The sequence below is a fragment of the Elaeis guineensis genome, chromosome 5 (assembly GCF_000442705.2).
Source record: "Elaeis guineensis isolate ETL-2024a chromosome 5, EG11, whole genome shotgun sequence".
Taxonomy (NCBI): Eukaryota; Viridiplantae; Streptophyta; class Magnoliopsida; order Arecales; family Arecaceae; genus Elaeis; species Elaeis guineensis.
Window position 1 is genome coordinate 10,876,981 of NC_025997.2, and position 11,234 is coordinate 10,888,214.

At 37.9% G+C, this 11,234-nt stretch overlaps 1 protein-coding gene across 2 annotated transcripts; it reads right to left on the minus strand.

The window, feature by feature from the left end:
• Window positions 1-5,478: 5,478 nt before the first annotated feature.
• LOC140858066 (uncharacterized) lies at window positions 5,479-7,753 on the minus strand. Of its 2 annotated transcripts, none has more exons than XM_073257506.1 (2): window positions 6,989-7,753; window positions 5,479-6,646 (listed from the first exon to the last, which is right to left on the minus strand). In XM_073257506.1, exons 1-2 carry the CDS (start codon window positions 7,061-7,063, stop codon window positions 5,705-5,707), a joined length of 1,017 nt encoding a protein of 338 aa, XP_073113607.1. In that variant the 5' UTR covers window positions 7,064-7,753; the 3' UTR covers window positions 5,479-5,704. The 2 variants fall into 2 exon arrangements, with proteins under 2 accessions (XP_073113607.1, XP_073113608.1); XM_073257507.1 differs by having other exon boundaries at window positions 5,479-6,640; window positions 6,989-7,748.
• Window positions 7,754-11,234: the final 3,481 nt, after the last annotated feature.

Here is an 11,234-nt window from a genome sequence, read left to right on the forward strand (position 1 = left end):
TTTGATATGCTATACCCAAAGATAGTAAAAATAAAAAAACTTAAAGTTTTGCTCTAAGTTTTAAATAAAATTTGAAAGTTGGATCTATCTTTGATTGATCTAACATACAAAGATATTTTTATCTTTTGATAAACCTATATAATTTGATAAATTAAGATCAGAGTGCGCAGTAAAAATGTGGTGGATTAAATTAATTAAAAATATTAATTTTTTGATTCAAAAGATATTATGATGGAATACATTAGTTGCAAATAAGGAATGATTTTATTGATAATGAAAGGATGCTATAGATTTTGATCTAATCTAATCATAGTCGGATAATTTTTGTCAGTAGGTTGTTTCATTATAAATAATATCAAAAAATACTAGATATCTCAAGTTTATTATTAATAGCTTGATAGTTCTGTTATTAGTTCAAACCTAGAACATCTTGACATAGATCTCATATTTTTTTCAAATTTAATATTATTACTCGAACTGACATAAAAGATTGAGATTTTCTTAAGATGAAAGTCTATCTATTAAATTAATTGAAAGGTCAAGAGAAGAAAAAAATTGATGATTGTGAAGTGTCCAATGTTCGATTTTTCTTTATTTTTACATCATAGGTAGTCTGAGATAATTATGAACTTTGTGTGGAATGTATTAGATAAATAACTAGAGTATTTTAATACAAGATCAAAATGTTACTGTTCTTCAAAAAAAAAAAATCAGTATGAAGTGAATGAGTTTGAGACCTCACATAATTTTATTATACCAAAATCTTGTGAAACAAGTATTATGTAAGGCAAACTATTAAAAGCTTGAGAATGACATGAAGAATGTATACTTTGAAATATGTATCTCAAACGACATAACTTAATTTCGAGGACGAAATTATTTGAAGGGGGGAGAATGTAGCACCCAGCCCATTTGGGTCTTGGACCAGGCCCAAAATCTGAGAAGCCCAAAGCCCATACAAAAAAAAAAAAACAGAACGGGAAGAGTCTTCTTCTCCGATGAATCCCGAACGGAATGAAAGTCCTAGGACCATCGGGGTCCTAGGGCTCTCTATAAACAAGCCTCCCCCTTCCTTAAGACTCTCCACCGGCGATCTTCGAGCTTGATCTCTCCTCTTTTCTCCGTTGAAGCCCATTATTGTATTCATCAAAAATCGAAGGTCGAAGATGCCATCGGAGCTCAGGTAAGGCTTCAATTTTTCTTCTTCTCCCTCTTTCCCTTCTCCCCATGTCTTTAGACTTTTGCCGACCGTCGAGATCATCGAAAAATCTATGAAAATGGTGAACCCCTATTCGGTCGGGCCACTTTTCTTTCTTTTCTGGCCACCAACACCGTCGGTTACAGCGTCTCACCCCTAGGATAGGACCTTCGTCTCTTTATCTCTCTTTTCTGAAGGTATTGACCGTCGGTGACCGGTCAATGACCGAAAAACAAAAGAAAAAGCGGCGGTCCTCTATTTTTTCGATCTCTTCTTGATTTCTTGCCGACTAAACCTTGCCGCCGGCCATCTCTTGCTCCACCGCCGCCTCCACCTATTGTCGGACATCCGGCCATGCTGCCACCCTTCACCGGAGCTGAGCCACCGAGCCTTCCCCCCAGTCCGTCCCCTGTTCGGCTAAGAAAGAAAGAAGAAGAAGAAAAGAAAAAAAAGGAAAGAGAAAAAGAAAAAGAAAAAGAAAAAAAAAGTGAAAAATAGAAAAAAAAAGAATGAAAAAATTTTCTCTCTCTCCTCTCTCTCCTTTCTCTCTCTCTTTCCTCTCTCCTCTCTCTACCTTCTCTCTCCATCTTCTCTCTTTAGATTCTCTCTTTATTTTTTCTCTCTAGATGTTTCTCTCTCTTTATGAATTTTATCTCTCTAGGATCTTTTTCTCCCTCTCTGATGCATCACAGATCTTAGGATAAACTTGAGATGAAAATGTGATGACCTGAGAGTGCTTCGAAATTTATGCAATAGATTGGATCCCAGCTCGATCTTTATTCAAAATTTATAACATCGATCATGGTTAATCCATATTGAGTCACCCTGATATGATTTCTGATGATCTCAATCATGAATTACCTCATCTGAAGGATACAAAGATTCTCTCTTCACTTTCTCTCTCTACTTTCTCTCTCTAAAATTTTCTCTCTCTTCATGGATTTTTTCTCTCTAGAAGTCTAGTGGATTAGTGGATGGTCCAGATACTTAGACAAATCTCAATTTTGGTTAATCCTAGGAGAGGTCCTGGATTTGTATTAATAGGATCGATTATGGGTAATTTCTTCATATATGATTTTTATATTTGATCAGAGTCATGAAGACATATAATTGTTTGCATAAGATGTCGAGTGGAATATCTTATTTTTAAAATTTATGAAATCAAAGAAGAACATTGATTTCTATGCTTGGATCAGTCATCGGTAAAGGTAAGAATCCCTGTATATGATCACCATTATATATATGCTATTTTACTGTTGGTCTTGCATATTTTTTAGGACTTGCTCTAAGGAGTGTGCGGCTATCACGTATCTGACTCGGATGTTGGTTTCAGGGCGTGACAGTTAAAATCGTGACAGTTAAAAATCGTGTAGACTGAAAAAACTTATATTCAGTATACTTTATATATGATCGAATTGTTTGTGATTTCTTTTGGCCGGTACATGTATTCACTAGAAGAATTTCCATCAAGCATTGGTTCACAGGCAAAAAAAAAAAAAAAAAAAAAAAAAAAAAAAAAAAAAAGTTTGCTCCTATCTGATTACATTTTTTTCTTGTGGATTTTTTTTTTTTTGGATATTTACATTATTTGGTATCTATTGATTGCAGAATCTAAGTTATTAAATTTCTATATGCATGGATTTACATTCAAAAAAAAAAAAAAAAAAAAAAAAAAAAAAAAAAAAAAAAAAAAAAAAAATTGTCTATCTGATTTCATTTTTTTTTTGTGGATTTTTTTTTTTTGGTTTACATTTATTTTGGTAACATATGAAGAATATCAACAAAAAAAAAAAAAGCATGCGAGTTTGGCATCAATATAAAAAAAAAAAAAAAAAAAAAAAAAAAAAGAAGAAGAAAAGAGGAGAGAGTTTGCTCCTATCTGATTTACATTTTTTTTTTGTGGATTTTTTTTAAAATTTTTTTTGGATAATTTACATTTATATTTGGTATACATAATATGAGTATGCAGATATCTAAGTCTATTCAAATTTCTAACAAATGCATGCGAGTTTAGCATAAAAAAAAAAAAAAAAAAAAAAAAAAAAAAAAAAAAAAAAAATGCTCCATCTATTTACATTTTTTTCTTTGTGGATTTTTTTAAAAAATTTTTTTGAGATAATTTACATTTATATTTGGTATACATAAATATGAGTATTGCAGATATCTAAGTCATATTCAAAATTTCTAAACAAATATCATGCGATTTGGCATTCAAAAAAAATAAAAAAAAAAAAAAAAAAAAAAGAAGGAAGAAGAAGAAAAGAGGAGAGAGTTTGCTCCTATCTGATTTACATTTTTTTTCTTTGTGGATTTTTTTTAAAAATTTTTTTTGAGGATAATTTACATTTATATTTGGTATACATAAATATGAGTATTGCAGATATCTAAGTCGTATTCAAAATTTCTAAACAAATATGCATGCGAGTTTTAGCATTCAAATATATATTATATATGTTCTTGCCTGCTTCAAATTGTATAAATATTTTGGAGGAAGTATCGGCGAGACATTAGATATTTTTCTGACATCTAGAAGTTTACAAGATGCAGAATAAGGTAATATTTAGGAGGCTGTAGGATGGCAAGTTATTTGGACTGAAGGCCAAGAAACTAGGTTGTTTAGATATAGATATTAAAAGTTGGTTCCAAAATCGCCTATTAATCTTTCGAATATCCAAATTTTTCCATAGGCTAACTTGACAATTCGATCCATACTATTGAGGAATAGTCCCCATTTGATGGATGAGGGATCCTAGTTGTGCTTATATGCTCATAGACCTACCACCTATTTGCTGAGGCTTTGGGTTTGGACATTCATATGATGTCAGATCCACAGGAATTATAGGAAATTTACTCTCAAAATGAAAGAGGAGACTGCTTTTGTGAACATTTTGGCTAAGCGGTCATAGAGCAAGGATCATTTCAGGGTCAAGTCAATTTATGCATGAAAGTTTAAGAGTATAATATAATTCCGATAATCGAAGACCAGCACTCCGAAATTAATCCTCAAATTGCATCTCTACCAATTCCAAGGGCTTAAAAGAGGACTTCTCTAGACCCAATACCTTTGGTGAAATCAAGGTTATAAAACACCCAAACCAGCTATAGAGGACAAAGCCAAGGGCACAGGACCAAACAACAACAACAAAATGAAAAGCGTGACATAGAGCATACAATTCCCCACGAGGCCTAAAACCCAACCCCTCTGCAGCATCCTCTATGCCAGCCCATGGAATAATATAAGTTGCATAGCCTCAATAAGGCACCACATTGCCATGAAGCTAAACAGCTGGGGCCGTGGGCCTATGGATGAGATCCAAACTTCAACACTCTCGTAGTTTGAGAAATCTGACTCCATTTGATCGTTAGAAATCCTGAAGCCTGCTTTTAATTCCTGGCACAACCTGAGCTGAAATTTTAGTGGAAGATGACCAAGACTCAGGATTCGGCCTGATGTTCAAACCTTCGACCAATTCTGGGGGCTTATGCTGAAAGCGGCCCACTGTTGGCCTGCAAGAAGAATGACAAGGCCTCTAGAGGCCTATTCTTCCTCCCACATGATTTGGGCTGGAAAGGTTTTGGATTCATTTGATATGAGCCTGCTCAAGTAGACGGTCCAATCTAATAGAAAATCCAACCTAATCCTGCTGGACTTCTCAAACGGGCCCTTTCCTGCCCTTATCAAACTTAATGAGTATAGAAGAGAAGGGATACGCTGGGAGTATCAGTGAGCGGTAAAAAGTACTAGATTGGAAATACTGATGATTTGACAAAATTCGGACCATCCATTTTGGATTTATAGACGATAAAACGAAGAAAACGTGTATAAGCAAAAGGTATTTTAATTTGTTGAATATTGTATCTATTATTTAACAACTGTTATAGCGAGATTAAAATTTTTAATTTGACGAACATTGTTTCTATCATTTAACAACTGTTATAACGAGATTAAAATATGGTATGCATGATTCATGCGATGTGGGGATATGGATGAATTCATGATAAATAACAATTAAGAAATGGTGATAGTGTAAAAATTCATGATGTAATTATATTGAAACTTTCTAGCTAGGGAATGCATCCATCCTGGGATCCCCATTAAGTAAATTACAAAAGGAGCTAGTTATGACAAATCATGGAAGTTTCCTTATTTTCAAAATTGGTGCTCTTTCCGTAAATAGGATTCTATTTTGGTACAATTTTCCAATAGAATTAATCGAGCAGGCTCCTGACTACAAAAATTATCTGGATCTTTGCTGCACCATCTATATTCCTCATTCGAGTTCACTTCAAGCAATTTATTCATTAGATGCAGAAGGTTTGAAACAACCTAGAAACAGAACCGGCATACATAGAAAGACTACACGACTACACCCTTACACACTCCCCTCCCCCCTCAGAAAGAAGGAAAAAGGCTTCATGACTACAGAATTGCCTTGGGAAAGGATACATTATACATCCATGTACAGGCTACAAGTACTAATTATACATCCATCACTCAGGCAATTGCTATCCGGCGGCTGATGCTTTCCCATTCTTCTCGTCAAGCGATTGGTTTTCCTGGTTCTTCTTCAGATAATTGAGTATTTTTTCATATGGAATTTTTTGAAAAACGTAATCCAAAATATAAAAGAACACAATCGCGGACATTGCTGCTAGCGGGGCTGGGGAGATAGAATGATGCCGCTCAAAGCCGGCCGAGTACGCAAATGCTATTAAAAATGCGTTGAGCACCACGACTCCCTTCAATTCAATCTTGTCTCCCACCGCCCTACACAAGTGGTTCGACAATAGGAGCACGACGGCGGCCATGGAATAGACAAACGCGATAGTGTTGGCAATCTTGAATTTCTCGTACCGATCGTGATCCTTTATTTCAAGTATTGCATTTCCTGCTACGTGATCAGGAGACGCAGGGCTAGGAGGTGCCATGTTGCTGGAAGTAATGCATGCTATGGTGGTGTTTATGAGGCTGGGAGTGGTCGCATTGGTGATGCTGGTAGCATTGCAAGATAGTGGAGAGGGGGGTTCGTCGTCCGACCAAAATCCACCAGGCGGTGTCAGCCCGGCTTGGTATGTCATGGTTGCGAAAACGGTTACCACCACCAAGAGCCAACCACGCGTCTCTTTCTCCCAATCTTCGTGCTTGTCGTCCTTCTTTTTCGACTCCTCGTGTTTCTTCTCCTCCTTCACCGCGGTTGCAACCTCAGTGGTTCCTGTTCCAGCAGCACGTGCGGTGGATGCTTTTGTTGCTTGTGGTTGTGGTTGTGGAGACGGTGTTCTTTTTTGTAGCGATAAGGTAGCAGCAGTAGCATCCTTAGAGGATGGAAGAGGGGGCACTGGATCCTGCTGTTGTTCTAGGAGGACATCGAGGGACGTTGGGCTATTAGCTTCATGTGTTGTGCTGAGCTCCATCATGGTCGACCCTAGCATGATTCTTATAGTCTGCACCTATCACAGCGTTTCTAATTTTAGCACCAGGTGGAATAAGAAAATTTACCCATTGAAGGGATATATATATATATATATATAGCTGTTCCTACATGAATATTGGATTATTTGGTCGTTCTTGTGGGTGCAAACTACAAATTTCATCTTTGGCATGCAAGAGATGTTTCAGTTGTGCTCTGCACGTATGGCTTTGATCCATCCGGCCAGCATTTTGCACATCTAGAGCCAAATATTGGGCATGCATGCTGTGTTGGTTGAAGAAATAATCCAACATGACTCATATCTAATAAATTAAAAACAAGAAAACAGTAAAGGATTCTTGAAAAGAGTAAAGTGCTTGACCCGAATCTGGTTGGTCGAGGCAAAGAGAGGTAGGACTTTGCTGCGACCGTCATAAGCTACCAGTTCCAGCGACATCGTTGTTTCTGCACAAAAGAAAGGCTATGAATAATGTTCTGTCTGGCGTGTTTTTTGAGGGAGTAAGGGGAAAAAAAGGTACTTCTCCCAATGCATTAAATTGAAAAAAAAAAAATGAATACGCAGAGATAGAAAGGAGAAAGGAGGATGGATATGTAAAGGGATGCAATTGAGCCAGCCAAGTCTAATAGCTATAAACTCGAGTTTGATTCAACTCAAAATATTCGGACTCAAAATTCAACTGGAGATCAATCGAGCTTTAATATTCAAAATTAGAGCTTGAGTCGTTTAAAAAAAAATAAAATTCGAGATCAACCTGACTCGTTTCGAATATCATCCCGAGCCATACTCAAGCTCTAGTTTTAGCTTGACTTCGAACCTTAGCCTACTAATGAAATATATATTAATATATCTTACAAATAAAAATCATATTATTAAAAAAATATATAAATTCAAATAGGTTCATGAGTTTTCAAATAAAGCATCTGCTACTCGAGTTCGACTCTTCGATAATAATCAAGTAGAGTTGAGTTTGGACTCGAGTTAAACTCGAGTAGCTTGTGAGCAGCTCAACTCATTTATACTTCTAGATATATACATTAGTATCCTCTAAGAGGCAGAGCAACAAAACGGAAATAAAAAGATTATGGAGAGATCAGAGGGTTAGCTCCAAACCAAGTGATGGCCTTCAATCACCTTCTTGGAGCTGAGATGCTCCCATATGCAAGAAGAATGAAGAGTCTTATAGAGGACAGTAGTGATTGAATATGGACACTGAAAAAAAAAATATCTTTTGTTCCTTTCATGCCAACTATGCACATTGCCATCAAGAGTTGAACATTCTTCCTCATCCATATGATCTACAAAAGCATGCAAATTGGTTGGCCAACTCTAACATTAAGATAAGTTTTAGGGTGGTCAAAATATGGGCACTATGGAGTGGGCAACTATAGGAGAAAGAGTTACCAAACTATGTCCATATTATCTCTATGAAGTAGGCAACTAGGACCCACTACCCAATGTTTTCTAGCAAAGACTTTCCCCCATGTGAAGTCTATTCTTCAATGCCAACCATAGAAAAAATCCTGATCTTTTGGCCCCAATCCTGATCTTCTAGGGCACTATCGCTTTCCCAACTCATAAGACAAACACAAGCTACTCGCATGGTCCTTCTCCTTTCCAAAACCAATGGCCCTTCTCATCTAATCAATTCTATTAATAACCCATTTTAGGTATCTTTAAAATTATCAATTTTCTCGCTTGAATCTTCAAAACACAAAAAGGCAAGTCCTGTCAAAAACAATGTTGGCCACTATGCCTCTTCAGTGCCTGCTTGGGGAAAGTAGAGTAAATCATGGACTTAATAATGTGCTAGGTTGCTAGAGAAGCCCACTCTTCTCCTCGCTAATGCTACCATCAAATTAACCTTAACATGATATACTTGACCCAGTGGAGAGGGCTTTCGGGAAATGAATAGGACCACCGAGCTGCTGCAAGAGCAGCATGGGAGCTGCAGGATTCAAAAGTATCAAGGATCTGACCGATAGAGTCGAAGCAGCTATACTCAATAGTTAAGTAAAAAACTCCCTCCAGTTACCCAGAGAGTAGGGACCACCTCAGCTTCGAAGATCAGATCGCTGCTTCCCCTCCCACCTCCGCACCTCCCCTCTCGCGAATGTGCCCGTCCGTTGCTGCTCCGCTCTCTCCTTAATCGCAGCCCCCCGTCCGTTGCACCTCGACACTGCCCCCCCCGACCCCCGGCCGCATCCCCTCCAGCACCACCCTTCGGCCGCGCTCCCCTCTCCTCCGTTCACCCACCGACCGCACTTCCTTCCCCTTCGTTCGTCTAAAAAAAAAAAAAAAACTACATCGACGCCAACGTGGCCATAAAATGACCGATTGAATTGACGATTTCAGTGTGGATAGTAAATTTTTGGAAATAAGATGGGTGAGGGGGGGTATTTTTGAAAAATAAAAAATAAAAAAATTAATAAAATTTCAAACTTCAACGCAATAAGGATAAGGGAGTCCTGTTACAAAAGGTCACTATTCAATAAAAAAAAAAAAAAACAATGTTGATCGCTATGCCCCTCCAGGACTTGCTCGGTTGCTCGGTGGAAATATAGCAATAATGGAGCTAACAGTGTGCTAAGTTGGCCCTAGAGGCTGAAAGATCAGATTCCCAAAAAAAGTAGGCTCTGCCTCGATTTGCTTTTCAGAAAGCCTGAGGCCTGATTAACTCCACGCCCAACCCGAGCTGAAATTTTATAGAAAAATGAATAACAATAGCATTTTATTTGTGCCTGGCTCGACTGAGAATCAGGAGCTGTGCAACATGTGTACCTTTTTAAATTCATTTTTCATTCAAATCAGGATTCTGCATGATGTTAAAACCTTCAGCCACCTCATGCTGAAACTGGTCCATTGACTCCTCTATTGACTACTAAAAAGGATGTAATATTGTTTTTTCTCTTTTTTTTAAAGATGTAAAGGAAGTGACTCCTTTCCTGTGCTTGTGTTATCATTGAGTTAATAATTACAGGAGAGAAGGGATAAGATGGGGACTGACAAGAATCTAGTTGGTATGACGTTGCCGGTTCCAGCGACATCACCAAGAAAGTCTACGAGTAATTCTGCCCGCCCGGCATTGTCTCGCACATCCAGTTTCCTTTATTAGAATTTTTCTGAGTGGGAGCGGCAGGCAGTCCCTCTCGGTCAGCAGGGCTAATTATAAAACTATATACATGTCGTTCCATGCTATGAATTTTTTGTATTTATAATGGCGACAACTTGTCCCTTCGTCGGCTCCAATGGCGCAAGGTGCATGTAGTTTGGAATATCATCGGCAACGATGCCGACGTTTTAGTTTACAATAAATTCTTTTAGGATTTTCAAGATTCCCATAGCATTTAATAACGCTCATTTGGAGGAGAAGACGTCATCGCTGATGTATTTTTGATAGAACCATGCTAAAGGGTAAGTAAAAAAGATATAACTCAAAAAAAAAGGTCACCCGAAAAATGCGTTGCACCAATCACTTTGCCTCATATAATGGCACACTTAATAATGCCATTCAAAGAGAGTAATTACAGTACACCATACCAAACGAGCGACCTTTTGAGCGACTTATTTGAGTAACCTAATTAGCATTACTGTTACCGACAATATAGGTCCGGAAAGAGGAGAATTCAAATACCTCATGATAACGTTATCACGCTTAACATTGAGTTTAAAAACCTTCGACCAATTCTGCGGGCTTATGCTGAAAGCGGCCCACTGTTGGCCTGCAAGAAGAATGACAAGGCCTCTAGGCCTATTCTTCCTCCCACATGATTTGGGCTGGAGAGGTTTGGATCATGTGATATGAGCCTGCTCAAGTAGACGGTCCAATCTAATAGAAAATTCAACCTAATCCTGCTGGACTTCTCAAACGGGCCCTTTCCTGCCCTTATCAAACAGGCCATTAAATAAATTACAAAAGGAGCTAGTTATGAAAATCATGGAAGTTTTCTATTTTCAAAATTGGTGCTCTTTCCGTAAATAGGATTCTATTTCGGTACAATTATCCAATAGAATTAATCGAGCAGGCTCCTGACTACAAAAATTATGTTGATCTTTGCCGCACCATCTATATTCCACATTCGAGTTCACTTCAAAAGCAATTTATTCATTAGATGCAGAAAGGTTTGAAACAACCTAAAACAGAACCGCATACATAAAAGACTACACGACTACATCCTCACACACTCCCCTCCCCCCCCCTCAGAAAGAAGGAAAAAGGGCTTCATGACTACAGAATTGCCTTGGGAAAGTATATATTATACATCCATCACACAGGCTATTAGTATTATACATCCATCACTCAGGCAATTGCTGTCCGGCGGCTTATGCTTCCACATTCTTCTGGTCACCTGACAAACATCAAGATTGCTCTTCCTGTTCTTCTTTCCCATCCTTGAATATTTTTGAATAACGTAATCCAAAAATATATAAGAACACAATCGCGGACATTGCTGCTAGGGGGACTGGGAGATAGAATCATGCGCTCAAAGCCGGCCGAGTACGCAAATACTATTAAAAATGCGTTGAACACCACGACTCCCTTCAATTCAATCTTGTCTTCCAGCTTGCCATACAAGCGGTTCGACAAAAGGAGCACGATGGCGGCCAT